Source organism: Trichophyton verrucosum, assembly GCF_000151505.1.
Source record: "Trichophyton verrucosum HKI 0517 chromosome Unknown contig00275_1.f1.exp, whole genome shotgun sequence".
Lineage (NCBI taxonomy): Eukaryota > Fungi > Ascomycota > Eurotiomycetes > Onygenales > Arthrodermataceae > Trichophyton > Trichophyton verrucosum.
Window position 1 is genome coordinate 55,997 of NW_003315470.1, and position 18,647 is coordinate 74,643.

At 50.8% G+C, this 18,647-nt stretch overlaps 11 protein-coding genes across 11 annotated transcripts; 7 read left to right on the forward strand and 4 right to left on the reverse strand.

Moving 5' to 3' along the window:
* Window positions 1-83: 83 nt before the first annotated feature.
* Window positions 84-1,593, reverse strand: TRV_03256 (uncharacterized protein; the record flags this gene model as incomplete). The annotated part of the gene is made up of 4 exons (XM_003022553.1): window positions 84-305; window positions 379-829; window positions 892-1,224; window positions 1,295-1,593. The coding sequence occupies 4 exons, from the start codon at window positions 1,591-1,593 to the stop codon at window positions 84-86; spliced, it is 1,305 nt and encodes a 434-aa protein (XP_003022599.1).
* A 484-nt stretch (window positions 1,594-2,077) lies between these two features.
* TRV_03257 (uncharacterized protein) lies at window positions 2,078-2,743 on the forward strand (the record flags this gene model as incomplete). The annotated part of the gene is made up of 5 exons (XM_003022554.1): window positions 2,078-2,138; window positions 2,230-2,300; window positions 2,362-2,513; window positions 2,557-2,617; window positions 2,681-2,743. 5 exons carry the CDS (start codon window positions 2,078-2,080, stop codon window positions 2,741-2,743), a joined length of 408 nt encoding a protein of 135 aa, XP_003022600.1.
* A 456-nt stretch (window positions 2,744-3,199) lies between these two features.
* TRV_03258 (uncharacterized protein) lies at window positions 3,200-5,013 on the reverse strand (the record flags this gene model as incomplete). Its single annotated transcript, XM_003022555.1, has 4 exons — window positions 3,200-3,410; window positions 3,477-4,059; window positions 4,130-4,867; window positions 4,983-5,013. 4 exons carry the CDS (start codon window positions 5,011-5,013, stop codon window positions 3,200-3,202), a joined length of 1,563 nt encoding a protein of 520 aa, XP_003022601.1.
* A 375-nt stretch (window positions 5,014-5,388) lies between these two features.
* On the forward strand, window positions 5,389-5,928 carry TRV_03259 (uncharacterized protein; the record flags this gene model as incomplete). The annotated part of the gene is made up of 1 exon (XM_003022556.1): window positions 5,389-5,928. One exon carries the CDS (start codon window positions 5,389-5,391, stop codon window positions 5,926-5,928), a length of 540 nt encoding a protein of 179 aa, XP_003022602.1.
* A 513-nt stretch (window positions 5,929-6,441) lies between these two features.
* On the reverse strand, window positions 6,442-8,098 carry TRV_03260 (uncharacterized protein; the record flags this gene model as incomplete). Its single annotated transcript, XM_003022557.1, has 4 exons — window positions 6,442-7,402; window positions 7,477-7,901; window positions 7,943-7,993; window positions 8,063-8,098. The coding sequence occupies 4 exons, from the start codon at window positions 8,096-8,098 to the stop codon at window positions 6,442-6,444; spliced, it is 1,473 nt and encodes a 490-aa protein (XP_003022603.1).
* A 485-nt stretch (window positions 8,099-8,583) lies between these two features.
* Window positions 8,584-9,941, reverse strand: TRV_03261 (uncharacterized protein; the record flags this gene model as incomplete). Its single annotated transcript, XM_003022558.1, has 3 exons — window positions 8,584-9,415; window positions 9,485-9,760; window positions 9,835-9,941. 3 exons carry the CDS (start codon window positions 9,939-9,941, stop codon window positions 8,584-8,586), a joined length of 1,215 nt encoding a protein of 404 aa, XP_003022604.1.
* A 1,145-nt stretch (window positions 9,942-11,086) lies between these two features.
* TRV_03262 (RNA processing protein Grc3, putative) lies at window positions 11,087-12,769 on the forward strand (the record flags this gene model as incomplete). Its single annotated transcript, XM_003022559.1, has 1 exon — window positions 11,087-12,769. The coding sequence occupies one exon, from the start codon at window positions 11,087-11,089 to the stop codon at window positions 12,767-12,769; it is 1,683 nt and encodes a 560-aa protein (XP_003022605.1).
* Window positions 12,770-13,987: 1,218 nt separating this feature from the next.
* Window positions 13,988-14,434, forward strand: TRV_03263 (uncharacterized protein; the record flags this gene model as incomplete). The annotated part of the gene is made up of 1 exon (XM_003022560.1): window positions 13,988-14,434. The coding sequence occupies one exon, from the start codon at window positions 13,988-13,990 to the stop codon at window positions 14,432-14,434; it is 447 nt and encodes a 148-aa protein (XP_003022606.1).
* Window positions 14,435-14,748: 314 nt separating this feature from the next.
* TRV_03264 (uncharacterized protein) lies at window positions 14,749-15,536 on the forward strand (the record flags this gene model as incomplete). Its single annotated transcript, XM_003022561.1, has 2 exons — window positions 14,749-14,974; window positions 15,034-15,536. 2 exons carry the CDS (start codon window positions 14,749-14,751, stop codon window positions 15,534-15,536), a joined length of 729 nt encoding a protein of 242 aa, XP_003022607.1.
* A 462-nt stretch (window positions 15,537-15,998) lies between these two features.
* Window positions 15,999-16,578, forward strand: TRV_03265 (uncharacterized protein; the record flags this gene model as incomplete). Its single annotated transcript, XM_003022562.1, has 2 exons — window positions 15,999-16,109; window positions 16,213-16,578. The coding sequence occupies 2 exons, from the start codon at window positions 15,999-16,001 to the stop codon at window positions 16,576-16,578; spliced, it is 477 nt and encodes a 158-aa protein (XP_003022608.1).
* A 239-nt stretch (window positions 16,579-16,817) lies between these two features.
* TRV_03266 (uncharacterized protein) lies at window positions 16,818-18,647 on the forward strand (the record flags this gene model as incomplete). The annotated part of the gene is made up of 1 exon (XM_003022563.1): window positions 16,818-18,647. One exon carries the CDS (start codon window positions 16,818-16,820, stop codon window positions 18,645-18,647), a length of 1,830 nt encoding a protein of 609 aa, XP_003022609.1.

Below are 18,647 nucleotides of genomic sequence, written 5' to 3' on the forward strand. Positions count from 1 at the left end.
GTCCCAACTGTAAGGGAAAATACGCGCGTAAGGAGAGCGCAATAAATAACTGGAGCTTGTTGTGAACACAAGGCAGTAGAAAACTAAGCGCCCTCGCTTCCAAACAAAGCGGTCCACTCTGCACTTTTGGCAAGGTCTTCGGGGCTAACAGTCGGTCGAGATCCCTTGACAGCCTTAACAAAGTCTTTGAGAACAAGCGGAGGCTCTAGGAGCTCATCTGGGTTTACATCCACCCAGGTCATTTCCATGGCCCCCTGATCGCCTGGAGAGCATGGAGTAACTTTTTGCACTCCATCCACCAGTACCTATATATAATGATTAGCCGTGGAAAATGTGAAAGAAATTAAATCGTTAGTTAAGGGGATCGATCCTACGCACCTTTTTATAATGAGTGGCGGATTGGATCTTGCGGACAGGTTGCATGAGCGCGTCCTGAACCGCAATGTTTATATCACTTCCCGAGTAGCCTTCGGTTAGTTCCGCGAGAGTTCGGTAATCAGGAACCGTCAACTCGCACGGTGTACTGCCTATACTTATTTTGAACATTTTCATCCGTGCAGCCATATCTGGCAGACTTATATAGACTCTTCGCTGGAAACGTCGTCGAATTGCCGAGTCTAGCTGCCAGGGAATATTCGTCGCTCCAAGGATCAACACTCCGCTTGAATCCTTGCCGACACCGTCCATTTGGACGAGAAGCTCGGTTTTGATGCGGCGTGACGCATCCGGTTCTCCTTCGCCACGGGTACCACAAAGGGCGTCTATCTCGTCAATGAAAACAATGGCAGGTTTATTTTCTCGAGCCATATTGAAGAGTTGCTTAACGAGCCTAATGATAACTATTAGTGAGTGTTCATTGTATCATATCCGAGATCATGCCTGGGAACTAACCTCTCACTCTCTCCCATCCATTTCGAGACAAGGTCACTACTGCTCACACTGAAAAATGTGCTCTTTGCCTCTGTGGCCACTGCTTTGGCCAGATAGGATTTACCTGTCCCAGGTGGTCCATAAAGCAGAATTCCCTTCCAGGGTTGGCGGTTCCCTGTAAAGAGTGACGGGAATTTAATGGGTAGTATGACGGCTTCTTGGAGAGCTTCTTTTGCGCCTTGCAGGCCAGCAACGTCTTCCCACCTTACGTTGGGCTTGTCCGTTAATATAGCCCCTGCCAAAGCTCCACGGAGCTTTTTCGACTCGGCGTCCTCATCGTCATCGTCACCTCTGCTAGAAATGGAGAAATCCACGTTAGAAATCAATTTTAAGCTGATACAGAAGATACGGAATCCAAACTTACCCTCCTTTCCCGCTGCCATGTGCAATCTTCCCATTTGCCCCAACTGCACTGGGTTTCTTCCGATTATCCAGTCCCGCAAGGTGGTTCTTTAATTTCTCTGCCCTCTCCATGTATTCTCCGGTCTTTGCCCGGATCATCTCCTTCGACTTGGGGTTTTTCTCCCATTTTAGAGCGAGCATGAACAGCTCGAGAGCCGAGTAGTATGTCTGGTATGCTTTCTCATAGTCGCCCGCATTATCAAGTTCAATCGCGCTCTTCACGGTGTCGATCGCCCGGCCGAGGAAATCGGTGTTACTCATGGTGTCCACTCTTCTAGAAGTGTAGTCTGACAAAAAGAAACCAAAGAAAAGATCGCAGTACTGCTCAATCCGTTGGCAACGCTATCAAAACAGTCTTGAATGAGGGGGGGCGATAGGCGTTCGGTGTTGGGTCCAAAAGGTGGTACTTTCGAATAGGGCTTTGACAGGGAAACGGGGGGATTTTTTTTAAAGTATCTCTGGGGTAGTATGCATATCGTTGATCTCTGCAATAAGAAACGATCGTCTGTTCGTCTGTAGGTGAAAAGTGGCAGCCTAAAATCCGCAAAATATCGATGTTGCCTCCGTTGTTGTTTGGACTGACCCCAGCTTCGACTTTTAAGCCCTTTTTCTTTTTGGGTTGCTGGGCGAGCGACTCAGATCTGCGATTAGATAAGAAAAACGGCCAACGGGGCGACAAACGACACAGCAGGCACATTCAAACAATTGCAATCCCTTCCAACGCTGAAGAAGACCGATTTCAAGCATGGCAGACGCCCAGAAGCAGCTTCAGGCTCTCAGTGAAGAGTATCAGAAGCTTCAGACCGGTCAGCCACCTGCGACTATCTCCAACCCCCAAGGTGGATGGTTAATTAAGGACTCCTCCCCCCGCTAACATCTGCCCCTCGATATTTACAGAGCTCGAAGAAGCTATCGCAGCTCGAGAAAAGCTTGAAGCCCAGCAGCAGGAGAATACGAGTGTGCAAAAGGTGAGATGCTATGCTGTATTGGTTGGAAAGGTGCCATTGCTGATGGTTGGACGCTGGCTAGGAGTTCAAAACGCTCGACGATGATGCAAACATATATAAACTCGTTGGACCAGTGCTTTTGAAGCAGGATAAGACAGAGGCCGTCATGGCTGTCGAAGGTCGTCTCGATTTTATAGAGAAGGAAATGTACAGTGAAGCCGTTTTACCAAGCAGGTGTGGCTATCCTTGACTGCGATACTAATTATTCTATCGACAGCAAACGAATCGAGAAGCAGATCACCGAGATACAGGAGAAAAGTGATAATAAGAGGGGAGAGGTATGTTGCTTGCATTCCTTTTCTCGAGCTTTCCTGAAAGCATGGCTCATCTCTATAAAATAGATCATCCAGCTACAGTCGCAATTGCAGCAACCACAGCCTGGTGGAGCTCCTGTAGCTGCCTGAGGACAATCACAGTTATGCATTTGATACTTTCAGAGTAACGATGATCTACCGCCGAACTACTCAGGCAACCAGGAGATGAATACCGAGTCCTACCAATGAGAGTTTCTCCATGTCTCTCTATCAGGAATAGGAAATAAGCCAGGGCTGTCAATATACCCATAGTCAAGCACTGGCTAGACGGAAACCGTCATTGAAAGCGGCGACTATCCCTGCTCTTGCTGGTCAGATCTGGCGCTACCGAGTTAATCATTAACTATTGAGCACAAAAATCATACAATCAAAAACATAATTAATATTTCTCTTCTCTCTTTAGAACACACGAACTTGAATCCTACGCACTCTAGGACATCATTCTATGAATGCATCAACATGTTCTCCCTATATTTACAACCTTATCCAAACGACCTCCATTTTACACACTCTAATTCTAGAGATAGGTATTTACTATCTATCCATTTATGCCTTGACAAGCAAGCTAGTGCCATCCATTTCCTCTGGCTGCTCAATACCCATGGCCGCAAGAACTGTGGGAGCAACATCACCGAGAACACCCCCTGACTTCTTCAAACTCCAGCCTTCAGGAGCGTTTGCCATGACGAATGGAACGAAGTTAGTGGTATGAGAAGTCTTGGGAGTTCCGTCTGCGTTCTTCATTTCCTCGGCGTTTCTAGAAGGAAATGTTAGTTTGACGATAACCACAGTGCACAGGCTCCTACACTTGAAAAACACTCACCCGTGGTCAGCAGTGACAAATAGGATGTATCCATGCTTCTTGCAGGCTTCATAGACGCATCCGATAGCAGCATCGGTGGCAGCCACACCCTGAATGGCGGCTTCATAGACACCGGTATGGCCAACCATGTCCGGGGGGGCAAAGTTGTTCATCAAGAACTCATACTTGCCGTCGGCGATTCTTTCCGCAAGTTTCTCTCCAACTGGCTTTGCGCTCATCTTAGGGTCGAGATCATAGGTTGCAACCTTGGGGGAGGGAATCATCTCTCTGTCTTCGCCTTCGAATTGCTTCTCAACACCTCCGTTGAAGAAGAAGGTGACGTGGGCATACTTCTCAGTCTCAGCGATGTGGCACTGCTTAAGATGCTTCTTGCTCAACCACTCGGCAAGGACGTTACCCATGTGTTGGGGGGCGAAAGCGATTGGGAAGGTATAGTCGGTCTTGTATCTGGTCATGGTGGTGATAGAGATGTTCTTGGGGTAAGGGAAGTCTGGCTTTGGAGACCGATCTACATCTCCTAGGAGCTGTGTGATTTCTCTGACACGGTCTGAGCGGTAGTTGAAGAAGAAGAGGGTATCATTGTCTATGTTTATCACAATCAGCGACCTGGTTGAACCTCAGAAGCTTGCGGGGTGTTGGCAGAGGTTGCTTACCTTGGACTCTGCGTTCCTGGCCACCGAAGATGATTGGCTTTAAGAACTCATCGTTTTCACCCTTTTCGTACCTTTCCTTGATCGTCTTGACAGCGTCATGGCTCTCCTCACCCTCCCCAGTGACAATACCCTTCATGGCGATCTCGATGCGGTCCCATCGCTTATCACGATCCATGGCATAGTATCGGCCAACGACGGTAGCTAGTTCACCTACACCTAGCTCTTGGGTCTTCTGCAGCAGCTGTTCCATGTATCCAGCTGCACTCTTTGGGTCCGTGTCTCTTCCATCGCCGAAGAAGTGGATGAAGACCTTTGGCACACACATCTCCTTTGCTACCTGAAGCAAGCCAAACAAATGGTTGATGTGAGAATGCACTCCACCATCAGAGATAAGCCCAAGCAGATGGAGTCTTCCGTTTCCATTCTTTGCATTCTCGAACGACTTGACGATGTTCTCGACTTTGCCTAGCTGACCCTTCTTCAAGGTCTGGTCGATGCGGACAACGTCCTGCCACACCACTCGTCCGGCACCGATGTTCAAGTGGCCGACTTCACTGTTGCCCATGAGGCCCTCTGGAAGCCCAACGGCAGTGGAAGAGGCATCAATCTCGGTGTATCCCTGGGCGGTCTTGGATCCCTCCTGAGCGAAACCGGACATCACTGGGGTCTCAGCAGCGGCAATGGCATCACCGTCCTTAGGGGAATCAGGCCCTGGAATGCCCCAGCCATCGATAACAACTAGATACTAAGTCAGTATATAAGTTCTACCCATAGATAGTATCATCTAGAAGTGCTCATCTATAGAGCGTCCGCCCCTCCGAGCATCAACAAACGGAGTAGATATTCAACGTACTCAACACCGCCTTGTTTTCAACCTTCGCCATGGTTAATAGAAGTGAACAGACACAATTGAGTGACGGTAGATCGATCAGCCAAAGCTATCAGCCTGTACCAGTGCGAGAGGTGCAAGAATCTCCAGAGCGAGTCCTCAATGGCGGGGGACGGCGAGAGTGATGGAGGGGCTTTCGCTGCGTCCCGGAACATCGTTTCTTCTTCCGCGCAAAAGTCCAGCTGGAAGAAGAAAAAAAAAAAAAATCCAACCGCAACGACGTCATTATTTCTTCAAATTCCCGCAAGACACTCAACAAGCCGGGGCCCCGTTGGACAGAGATATCAGAGCAAGCACCCTTGCATTCTCCCCGGAATAAACAAGGAGAAACAACACTGCATAATATCATAATATTAATGATAATAATATAATGTCCGTCCAGCCGTCGCCGTCACGCGCAACGCCGTCGCGAAAGACCCCCGGCGTCTCCTCCACGCATCCAAACACCCCGTCCATCCAACAGCCACAGGGACAGTCACAATCACAGCAAGACGAAGCAATAATCAGCTCCTCCGACCCAGCAGTCGCGCCTCCCTTTCCTCCTCCACAGACATTTGACATTCTCCCGCCCCTCCACGCCCTGCTGGCACGTCTCCTCTCAAACCAGTCATCCAGCTTCGCTACCGGCCAGCCGGGGGAGCCGGGCCTGTCTCAATCTACGGAGCAGACGCCCGGCGGCGGGATCGCGTCGTTGGATGGACTGGATCCAAAATCATTGCTTACAGGAGCCAGTGCGGTGAAGATACGCATTCAAAAGGCAAGAAATGCAGTTGAGGAGATGCCGGATATTGAGCGGACGATTGCCGAGCAGGAAGAGGAGATAGTGATGTTGGAAAAAAGGATTGGGAGGCTTAGAGGTGTTTTGGATGATTTCAGAGGGAGAAGTGAGAAGCTTGCGGGCGGATTATGAGTGCTATGCTTTTATTTCGCGTTTTTAAGGATGGCGGACTGTACGATAGATGAGCGGTGTCATGATACCAATTTCTTTTCTTTCCCTTTTCGATTTTACCAGATAGTGAATTTTGGGGTAATTGATGGTCAAAAAGTCGTTGCATTATAGGTGAGCTAGAGCTTCAGACCAGGACAGCCGGTGATGAGACACGGTTGCCATCGAGATAGTTGAATGTACAAATATATAAACAGGAACGAAAGGAAAACCAGCATGAACTAAGCAGAAAGTTGATATCATCCCACCGAAAACACCATGGATTGCTTGTTGAAGATCCATAACACATATTTTGACCGGTCATCGCTCCCAAAAAAATCGTGTTTGCACATAAAGGTTGAAAATTCATCGCTTTTTTTTACCCACTTTTTTTTTTTCTTTCTGTTTCCGTTCGAAGCAATGCACCGGCTCATGAGATCAAGGAAAGGGGAATAAAGAAGGGGAAAATGTCAGAGAGGGTAGGGTATATAAGTCGATTTAGACTGGGAGAGGGAAAGTGTTGGCCCATTCGGCAATCTCCTTTCTGAGCTCAACGATCTCCTTGACCGAGTCATCAGCAACCTTGGCCTTGAAGTCCTTGAGCTTGTTGGCTTCCTTGGGCAGCTTGCTCTGGACATCCTTGCAGATGTTGATGGCGGTGTCGATGTAGCGAGTGATGCGCTTGAAGTCCTCCTCGCCCATACCACGAGAAGTCATGGCTGGAGCACCGATTCTGAGACCGCAGGGGGTCAAGGCAGACTTGTCTCCGGGGATGGAGTTCTTGTTGCAGGTGATGTTGATTTGCTCGAGGACAGCCTCGACACGGGCACCGTCAAGACCTTTGGGCCGCAGATCGAGGAGGACCATGTGGCTGTCGGTTCCGTTGGCGACGAGAGTGTGGCCGAGCTTCTTGAGCTCCTCCTCGACGGCCTTGGCGTTCTTCAGGACTTGCTCCTGGTACTGCTTGAACTCGGGGGTATCGACCTGCTTGAGGGCAACAGCCAAAGCAGTGATGGTGTGGTTGTGAGGACCACCTTGGTGGCCGGGGAAGACGGAGAAGTTGATTGGGTTCTCGAGGTCGTACATGATCTCCTTTCCGGACTTGTCAGTGCTTCTGACTCCCTTGCGGAAGAAGATCATGGCTCCACGAGGTCCACGGAGAGACTTGTGGGTCGTAGTAGTGACAACATCAGCGTGCTCAAATGGAGATGGAATAACACCAGCAGCAATGAGACCGGAGATGTGGGCCATGTCGACAATGAGATAAGCACCGACAGCATCGGCAATCTTTCTCATTCTAGCGTAGTCAATGAGACGGCAGTAGGCAGAGGTACCAGCAACAAGACATTTTGGTCTGTAGAGCTTAGCATTGGACTCGAGGAGGTCATAGTCAATGATACCAGTCTCAAGGTTGACCTGGTACGGGAAGGTCTCAAAGTAGGTAGAGACAGCAGAGATCCTGCCATTTCACCAGATGGTTAGCAATTGAGCTTTGTCGACTTGTCAACTTGATTGGATATCTGTATCACGTACTTCTTAGTGGGAGTCTGGTAACCGTGACTCAGATGGCCACCGTGGGGCAAGTCCAAGCCCATAAGTCTGTCATGGGGTCTCATCAAAGCCTGGTAGACCTGCAAGTTGGCAGGGCTTCCACTAAGGCACTGGACATTGACGCCCCATTTCTCAGGGTCGAGGTTGAAAGCCTTGAGGGCTCTTCGCTGGCAGGTCAGCTCGAGTTCGTCGATATGCTGGTTTCCACCGTAGTAACGGGCTCCGGGGTATCCCTCGGAGTACTTGTTCGACATGGGAGAGCCCAGAGCGTCGAAGACAGCTCGCGAGGTCACATTCTCAGAGGCAATGAGCAAGATGGACTCCCGTTGGCGCTTGATCTCTTTCTCCTGTGGTGTCTCTCTGTCAGTAACCGCCCTTACTGTAACTCGCCCAGCCAGCAGCAACCACTGAACCCCAGAGGCAGCAGACAAAGAATAAGCAGACGTACCATGATCTCAGCGATCTCGGGGTCAGAGTCAACTAGGGACTTTTCCATTTGCTGTTCAACAGTCGTTAGAATCGCAGTTCGCAGCCGTTTTGCTGGAGGGGTAGCTCAGCTCCGACTTACCTCGCGATGAGCCTGGGAGAGAGCGTAGGTAGCCATGGCGATCAGACTTCAGCAGCGTAGATCTCTGGGTCAATTCCTTGATAGCAAGAAGGCAAGGCAACAAGCTGCTCTGTATCTTCTGGGGATTTGTTTGTTGATGAAGAAGAGAAAGAAGCGAAATTTCGGCGGTTGGCTTTTTTTCTCTTCCTCTTTTTTTCTGCGGGACTAAAAAGTTCGGTGGGGTTTCTGGTTGGTCGCTCTTAAGTTTATTTTTTTTTTTCGTTTCTTCTTCCTGCGCTGGCCGTTCGATGGATAAATTCGCCGGAGTCGGAGCTTGCAAGGGCTAGAAATTGATAATTGAATATTATTTTTGCGCCCTTCGCGAGTATAGCCGTTGTTGGGCTGAGAAGCGGCGGAAGATAGAAAGGACGGAACTAGTTATGGAAAAGTCGGAGATCTGGGGGAACCGGAGAAATGGAGCATGGCATGGCTTTGGTATCCCTCTATATCTACATTATAATCTTTGATAGGCCTCATTTGATTTATCCCGACTGTTTCTTCTTCTTCCTCTCTTCCTTGCGGGCTCTTCTCTCTTCCTCAGTCTCGTCTCTGTGTTTCTTGCTGCTCTTCTTCTGCACTTCGGGGCTGTCTTCTTTGCTCTTCTTTGCTTTCTTCTGCTTCTTTTTCTCGCCGTCCTCTCGGATCGGTAGGCTCTTCTTCGTATTTGCGTCTTCCTCTTCCTCTTCCTCGTCCAGCACAAGTACGGCGTCCTGTTTCCGCTTCTTATGCTTCTCCTTGCGACCTATGTCGGCTCCCTTGGGCATTTTGAACTGCTTGGCCTCTGGCTCTGGCTCCTCGTCACTCCACCCGATTGTTTCTGGGAGCTGGTCTGCCGAACCAAAGGGTTTGTAGCGCATCTGTAAATGTTGAGGCTGCTTTGGCGGTTTCTTCGTCAAGGCCGATATGTCGACCGATCCATTGGCATGAAAACTATCCCCCTGCGGAATTTTGACGACCTGCTCTAGATGGTACGTTCGAGACACCGGGAGCTTGTGTCGACGGTAGACATTGCCGTTTTTGTCTGGCACCAGTAGTGATTTCTGCTTCTCAGAGCCCCCCAGTTGGTTTTCTTGTAGTTTGTAGGCTTCTCCCTTGTGTGTTAGGACCGGCTCTCCGCTTGTGATTGCGTCCATGGCAAGACTCTCTATCGACGACACCGGAATGCCAATGGGGGCGGTTATATGCCATAGTTGCTTGCCGTCGAGGTTAGATAGTAATTGTGATATGTCGCTAGGCTGGGTGGATGACTTTTGCATGAACTGGAAGCCCGGCGGAGGCTTGTATGCTTTTGTTGGTACCGGGTTGACCGTATTTCTATAGGGCAAGGCGTTAGCTAAGGGAGCACATCAATATAAGGAGCCCTCATGCAGGCCAATTGCGTACTCTTCTTGTATTGTTACTCTCTTCTTGGTAGACGGTGGAGGTGGTGGTGTCTGTTCTTCAGAGGATTCATCTTCAGAGGATTCATCTTCCGAGCCGGAATCACTTGATTCCTGTGTTGATTCAACGGGCTCCTTGCTTTTCTCCTGCTTCTGCTCCAGCTCCTCTGAAGACGTTGATTCCTCCTCGCTCTCCGAAGAACTCGAGCTGTCCGAGACTGTCTCTTTGCTCAACGGCGCTGCCTTCATATTGTACTTTGCACAGCCGATTCGAAGCTTCCTATATCGAGTTTTCGAGGAATCGCACGCTTCTCAGCCGGAATTGGAACTAGCGTCTCTGCAAAAAAGATACACAGAAGACGCCTCAAGCCTTTATCTTGTCCAAATATAAACAAAACGGTGATATCTCTGGTATCTTCGTCTTCTTCAAGGTTGTTCTTTTTTATTTTATTTTTTTTCATTTAAAACTTTTTTTCCTTTTTGCGCCGAGCACGGGCCACATCCAAACGCTGATAAGATAAAGATAAAAAAAAAAAAAAAACGAAACAGAAAGAAAAGAAACAAAATTCAGTCGACAGCGAGAGATGGAAGAAGATAACACTCGTTTAACACTTGCTGGTCCCTGGAGTCATAAGGGAGGCCGGTCCAGACGATGAAACGAAGGACGACAGAACAATTGCAGCCGCGTAGGTTGGGATTCTCCTGATTTTCATATGGGCATCAATTGCTTACCATTTCTACTGGCTAGCTCTCAGCGCGGTTGCTGCGCAAAGGGCCCGTCAAGCCAACGCTGCGGTCGAGAGAGCGCCTACACCTGTGTACTCGGAAAGCTCTTCGTCACAGGAATTAGATGCATCGCCGACCCCGATACCCCCTAACCAGGCCGGGATTTTCCAAAAGCGTGCGCCAGGTGTCCGCAATGCCGGTCCAGGGGGAGCCGGTCAAGCGATAACGAACGGCAGTAGAAGAGAGCCTACGCAGCCAGGGAACAAGAGAGAGAGGTGAATTCATATCTAGTCAGTGATGTTGAAATACAGTTGCTAAAAGGAAGTGCTAGGAATGGGCCTGGACCAGCTCAGGAAGGATTCATTCTGTCACGGAGCACCTTCACTCAAGACGACATCGTATACGCTAGAGATGACGCTCTCTGTCTACGGTTACGGATCGGGGAGGTATGCTTGCTTGCACCCTTTAATTAGTTAGAAGCACAAATTTCACTAATTCACGAGCAGTCACTGGCGATTATCGGTCGTTATGACCTCTGGGTAAAGCGAGGGGTAGTGAGCGTGATGGGAGCAAAGCTATACCCGTGTGATCGTTTATACAGAGTCTATGCCCCGTCTACACACTCACTGCCAATTTTAAAGTCCATCTCGGGCCTGAATGGGTTTTCAGAATTCGAGCTAATATCGGTGGACGACGGCCTGCCTCAGCTCGCGAAGGTATCGAACCTGTTCGATCGCATATGGAATAGCCCCATGGCGATATCGCCTCGATGCATGTTGACTCTCAGCAAGGAGGATGCCTCGTTTTCACTCGTAAGCTTTCCTTAGCTCTCTTAAGTATGACGATAGTTGGCATGCTAATTCAAGAAAATTTATGATAGATGGGCTCGTCTGTGGAAGATCCCTACAAGCGACATATTCGGCCATTGCATCTACATAAGAAATGGAGTTTGATGATGCAGCGTCTATCCCAGCGCGGTAGGGATCTAAACGTTCTCACTTGCGGTCCAGGGGGGTCGGGGAAATCAGCATTCAACAGATACCTGCTCAATCACCTACTCAGTCTTCAACCAGAGAAAGACAATAACAAGGCGCGACACGGCGATGGCGTCTTATTCCTTGATCTGGATCCCGGGCAACCAGAGTATTCACCGATAGGCCATGTCTATCTAGCGCATATCCGATCGCCTACACTAGGACCGCCTCTGTCGCACCCAGTATTATGCCCAGAGGACGGCTCAATCATCCGAGCACATCATATCGGCAGTAGCTCTCCCAAGGACGACTCGAAACACTATGTTCAATGCACTATGAACCTTCTACGGTACTACTATACAAGTATGCATGAAACTTACTCGCGGTGTCCGCTAATCATCAACTACCCCGGCTGGATCTTTGGGCAGGGCCTAGAGATTCTAACCGGATTCCTGGAGGCGCTTAGGCTGTCTGATGTAGTATATATGAGCGAAACTGGGCCGGAAGAAGTGGCTGGGCCCCTGAAGTCTGTGGCAAGTCAATTCCGCATCCCGTTCTGGACGCTGCCTTCGCAGCCAACAGAATATGCGACGCGCTCTCGTGGCCAGCTACGCCAGATGCAGATGCTATCTTACTTTCACATGCAAGAGAGTCGACATCCGACCAGCGCATTCTTGTGTGAGCAGCGAAGTTCGACTAGCGTGCACTGGTCTGCGACTCCTCTGTGCCATACGCGCGCGGTGAAAGTGAACTATTCGGGCAGCAGCCAAGGCATTCTTGGTGTGATGATAGCTGGCTTCCCTTACGATAAGGAGCATATACTCGATCTATTGGATGCGGCCATAGTGGCCGTCGTGGCAATTGAACATGCCGACGCCATCAAACCGGTTCCCGATGACGTCGAGCCCATCGATATGCTCTTCCGTGCAGAAGAGGATAGTAGATCCGAAGACGCGGCTGAAGAAGAAGACGAAGGTGATACAGAAGAAGCAACATCACCAGCAGCAGTAGCAGCAGCAGCAGCGACAAAACGACAGGCCATAGCCGAGAGGCTACAGCCACATCTACACCGCACCAAGGAAGGCATCCCTTATCTGTTCAGCGGCAACGGAACATGCGCGCATCTGAACCCGCAGCACTCACACTCGCTTGGTCTAGCCCTGGTCCGGGGCATCGACACCTCTAGCCAGGCTTTGGAGCTTATCATGCCCATAAGATCTGCGGCTGTGCGCGATGCGTTGGAGCGAGGACATCAAATCGTGCTTGTACGAGGCCATCTCGATAACCCTGACTGGGCCTTGACGGAGGAATACTTTGCCGCTAAGTGGGCGCACAAACACCTTTCTGCACAGCTGCAGAAGATGCAGAGCGAGGGGAGGAGTCGAGAAGAGCGGGAGATCTATCGGGAACGGCTGAAGCAGAGGCTGTACAGGGCAGTGCGGGTGCCGTGGGTACAGCCTGAGAAGACCAAGAGCGGGAATCTGGGGAAGAACCAGAAGACGAGGGCCATCTGGAAGCTGAGAAGAGACGACGAGGCCGAGGATGAGGACGAGGACGAGGACTCGAGCGGAAGCGAGCAGGAGTGGTGATCATGTCTGGCCCCCTTTGGTTCTATACTCCAGCTTTGGTTGGTTTAACTACCTGGGTTTTTGGTTTGGTTAGTTACCTTTTGGTTGGGCGGTTGGTTCATCTATACACACGGCCAGATAAATTAATAGATTGATAGGCGATGCATGCACATCTATAACCTAAGTATATAAGATATACATAAGACTTACGACTACAAACAAGGCATCGTCCAACCTTGGTCACGAACACGAGCTAGCATCCAACATCAACATGCTACTCTGGGCGATAACGGGATCGAAGCATGCATTGTATCCCTGGGATAGCAATAGCAAGGCCCCAAACAGGCGAGTCGATGCCTATAATGTACGGAGTATGCTGGCGATGCTTCGGTCCGCCAGGTCGGACAGCCAACGGGAGCAGACCATGTCATCGCGGCTGAACGCATTTTGTTTTTAACTACACGGCCAGAGCACACAAACACCGCACTGCATGGGTACATATACACAGACACCGCATGTACACATGCATCGACATCGTTACTCCGAACACAGGCCAACTGCATCATGTAAGTCAGGACGAGAACGCGAGTAAATCGTGCATGTTGAGGTCAATCTCGACGCAGCTATCCAGACACCCATGTCCAGGCTAGGCGGAACGGTTCGTCGCGTCCAGGGATGAAACACAGCGCAGTCGTCTGGAGTATCCTTACTCTGTATGAAGATACGGTTAATCTACGTAAGTGCCTGTTTGCTCCGTACGGATACTCCTTAAACATAAGAAGGTATCATTAATATCGGGGTTGTATATATGCCTTGTTCAAGGGAGACCTGGCAATAGCCGAAAGGGCGAGGTACTTCAGAATAAGCCACGCAGACCAGGTTGAGGGCTTGCAAGGGAGCCGTATTTTATATAAAAGAAACGAAGCGGAAGAAGGATCCGAGGGATAACTATGAAGTAATAGTTGGACTTGGTGAAGAAGAAGAAAAAAGCAAAAGGGGGATGTACAGATGTCCGGAGACGCATCACAAAGCCGCAGTCGACCGTTTGATGTACACTGTACACGACGCACGATTCACAGTTTACGAGGCCACTGCAGAGAAAGGGAGAACGAGAAAAGAGAGGACGACGACGACGACGAAGAAGGAAGAGAAGGCAACTACTGCTATGATAGCTCACAATTCCGCGGCACTCCCGTGCTTTCCGCCTGCAGCTAAATGGTACTATCGCACTATGGAAGTATGGTCCCTGGAACAAGCCAGATATACGAAGGGCTGTTGAGATGTGTATCTGTACCATCGACACCAAGCGATTGGAACATCACATTTTGGCTTTCCCCATGGGGCAGAAGAGCAGAGCCAGGACGAGAGAAGGGCGAGAGAAGGAAGAAGAAGAAACGAAACGAATCCCTCCGCCTTTCGTCCGGCGTGTTTCTTCGTTTCTTTTTCCTTCAAACGGGCCTTGTATTACTTACTTACGATGGCCTGTCTGCCCTGTATGACGATAATTATGACTCAAGGACGAAGGACGAAGGAGAAAAAGAGAGAGAGAAAAAGCCAGAGGCAGGGGTCAAGGGTTCGGCTGTTTTCCTTTTTCTTTTCTTTCTCCCTTTCCACCCTCCCCTTGTCCTGTCTGTGAATAACCGCCATGCGAGGCCGTCCAGGATGAGAGAGATGGATGCCCAATGAAGACAGAGAGATGCCGATGCCATGCATCTTTATCCTCACACAAGTATAGAAACTTGTGCATGCATGGGGAATCCTGTACGTACGGAATGCTGTATGTATGGATGGATGTAAGTATGTATGTGAGGTGACGAGTTTCCCGGTCGACGGCAGGAGAGGGACTGGAACACGACAACGACTGGACCAACGAGATGAAGGATGTTAAAAAAGAGCGGTGAACGGCTGGTCCATGGACGAATGGGATCGTCGTCCGGGGAATTTATATGGAGGGGAGAGGAGTTATACTTCGTTGGCTGTTGGTTGACCAAGCCAGAATAATGAGACGACGGTCCCCCTTTGAGCCGCAGCGACCGAACGGCAGAGAAGCGAGAGACGACAACGGGGGGTCAACGGAGAGACGGAAAAGAAGACGAAAAGAAGAGACGAAGAAGGGACGAAGAAAGCACGAAGAACGAAGGGGGACGGGAGACAAGGGCGTGTTTGTGCGTGCTACCCTAACCCATGTCATCTTCCGTCTTTTGGGTTCTTTAACGGCGATTGTCCGTACATACATACAGCCCGGCTTACTTACATACATAACAAACGTGCATACAGACATACAGCCGAGATACTTACTTATATCGACATCGACATCAACATCAAGAACCCAAACCCTCATTCATGCACGGCATGCCACTTCGGCTCGGTCCTGTGCCTTGATCTGGTTGCATGTCATCGCCATCTCGACCAGCTCCAGCTTTTGCCACAGAGAGGGAGAAGAAGGGAGACACCAGGCGAAGAAGAAGAACAGGAGGGAACTGCTCGCGTGTCCCCTATCTTGCCGCAGCCCACTTGGAGTGCAACGGTATCCCACAATGCTGACGAGGCGATGGAGTGCCCCCTTTTTCTCGTGGGCGGCCATGTCTGGGGCTGCCGTTGGAAGGAGGAGGAGGTGGACTCTCATAATACTACGACTACTACTAAGTACCGACCTAACTTACTAGAGCCCGTCCATCTCCGTGAGGTCCGAGGCAAGCTGCCTAAGGGGCAGAAGCGTGAAACGCTGGTCTGGGAAGGGCGTTCTGTCTGCTTTTATGTGGCCAGCCCCTTGGGCAGCAGCGGCTGACTGATGGTTGTGTCTTGGTCTCTACATCTTCGTCTTGGTCTCTTCTCTTCTCCTTCTCCCTTTTACTCCTTATTACTTCCTGACTATCGACTTAACTATCGTTGTCCTCGTCGTCGCCGTCCTCGCCGTCTCGAATCTTCAACTTTTTCTCTCGCATGTAACCCTGCTTATGTAAGAGGTCCAGGCCTTGGCGATGACCCAGGACCTCGGGAAGTCACGTGTAATGTAACATCGATACCGAAAAATACGCTGACATAAAATACACGCTGTAAGTACTCCGTATACGGCATTCTTAAGTACTTATATAGATCAGCTTTTATAGGCCGACCAAGAACAATAATAATAATATCAGCGATCTATTATTACGGAGAATAAAAAAAGAAGAAGAAGCAACAGCATGGAGAGTGGGAAGAGAGACAAGCCAGAAAAAACCTGAAGAGTTGCGTGATCGGGGTGGTAAGGATGCCCCTTGGTGGCCGAGTCGATAATAAGGCGCCCTTGCTACGACCACAGACCCGCCGGCTGGACGAGAAGCAGGCTGAGAGGAAGAAGCGTCTTTTTAACGGTGCCCAAGTATTATTATATTTTATATTAGGGGGATAGCAGATAAAGACGAGTAAAAGGCCGCATGGGGCTGCTCCTTACAGGACTACAGTACTAAGTAGATACTGACTAGGCGGAGAGTCTCTCACAAAGAATCATATCATCATCATCTACTTCAGACTGCCATCTCCGGCCGACGTCGCAGCCGAGCAGGACGGCGTCGCACGAGCAGGCGACGAAGGAGGCCCTTGAAGGAGATAAAAGGGTAAAATTCCCGAGGCCGCCGCAGAAGACGCAAGACGCAGGAAGACCGCAGAAGAAGAGACAAGAAGAAGAAGACAAGAAGAAGACAAGAAGGACAAGAAGAACAAGAAGAGCCAGAAGCCAGAAGCCAGAAGAGACGCAGAAGAAGCAAAGAAGAATTGAAACCCTTTCGTCACTTTGCTTTTTCCCTCGGTGGCTTCTTTGCTTCTTCTGCTCGTTTTCTTTTCTTTTTTAATCTTATTTTACTCCACAGCGCGGTCTTTTTGCTTGTGTTGGCTGCTGGGTCGAACTTGGGTCGTCGTCGTCGTATCTGACGGAGGATAATAATAATATATACAAGCCAGCCAGCCAGCCAGCCAGCGCCTGACATCACCGACTTCACCGTCACCAAAACACCATCAGAACACCTCTCACCTTCCCTCGCGGAAGCATGTCTCTTCGCGCCAGAGTGCTCACTCTCGCCTGACGTTCACCATGGACTTCATCGTAGGTGCTCCCTGCTACTTGTCACTACTTGTCACTACTTGTTACTTACTACTTGCTGACATCTATTCTGCTCAGCTCTCCCTCACGCACTTCTGCGAAGTGCATGGCCCGACGTCCATCCTCTGCTCGCAGATACTGCCCGCCCATTGCCGGCAGTGCACCCCCGACTCGCCTGCCTCCTCGCCGAACGGATCACCGTCCTCGTCCTCCTCCTCGTCCGCGGGCTCGCTGCATGTCAGGGACAGAGATGCGCCTGGCGCGGCCAGCGCGGCAGCGGCCGATGTGCTTACCTCTTCCTCTTCGCCCTCGTCCGATCGTTGCATCACCACTTCGGCCATCGAACCACTCGCCACCCCGCCTGCCTCTGCGCCCGTTACGGCGCCGCGGATAGAAGACCATCCCTGGTTCACGGCTGAGAGGCCCGTCAGGGCTGCGAATAACGGTGGCAGCTACAGCAATGGCAATACTAGCAATAGCGGTACCGGCGGTGCAGTTGGTGGTGGTGGTGGTGGTGGTGGTGGTGCTGGACACCTGAAGAAGGCCGCCGCTGCTGCCCGGTTTGGCGGTGCTGCCTGCGACAGAGATACCTGTGCCAGCTGCCGTCTCAAGCTGCCCGAGGACGTCAGCAAACAGCTGCCTGTCGACGGCAATGGCTCGGTCGAGGAGCGTGGCCTTCACAGCAGTCCTGTCCTGCGGTCACGCGAAGTCGTCTTTGCCTGCCGCGGCAGCCATGCAGATCACTACATGCACAACAGCAGCAGCAGCAACAGCAACAACAGCAATAATAGCCACAGCAATTACTATGACGACGACGATGATGATGGATCACATACCTGCTCGACCTCCGTTTCTTCTTCCCACCAGCACCACCACAACGGGAGCAGCAGCAATAACTATTACTCTCCCGTGTCAGTGCACTCGTCCTACTCTTCCTCGGACTCCTCCTGCCACACCCACGTAGTCACCTATCTCTCCATGCGCGGGCCCGCAAACCCAGAAGACTACGCTCTACTCCGTCGTGCCTCCATCCGCACTCTGTCCTGCGAATTGCTCCCCCGTGGCCTCTCTTCCGGCCCGCTCTCCTTTGGCGATCAGTCTGCAGGATATACCATAGCCTATGTCTTCCGTCTCCCAGACCCCATGGCCCGCGGCAAGCGTCGAAGTTACGCCCTCGTTGCTCTCGCCGGCAAGGATGCCGGACGCACCTTTAGAGCCAGCCCCCTCATCTGGCGCACCTTTGGTCGCATTGCCAATAACATCGTCAGTGCCGCGGAGAAGTTCCAGGAATCAGAAAAGATCCGAGAATACGGCCCTTCGCCTGTCCACTCATCATCATCTACCACCACTACTACTTCATCGGCGACGGCATCTACTACTATCTCTGCCCGTGCATACACTCCTATCTCATCTTTCCTGACCGGCCGGGCTCTCGATCCAGACGGCCAGCCACGACGAGCAGGCCAGGTCCGGGCCCGGAACCTGATCGAAATCGTCGGCAACGAATACATCTTTGCTGAGTTACATGCTCAATTCGTGGCCCTGCTACAGCAGCTGAGCGCCATGTTCGCTTCTCCGTCGGACAATGCTCACGGCGCTCATATGCCGGACTCAGCCTCTGCTTACTACGAAGACTATGCCAACACAACTACTACTTCTTCTCGCTCTTCTTCTGATCGATTACGAGGAGGCAGTGGCAGCACGGGTATCACCTCTGCTGGCAGTGATCACAGCCTGTCCCAGCAGTTCTCAGGCCTGAACATGTCCACCTCTATTCCAAAGCCAATTCCCATCTCCCAGCGCAGAAGGATGGTGGCATAA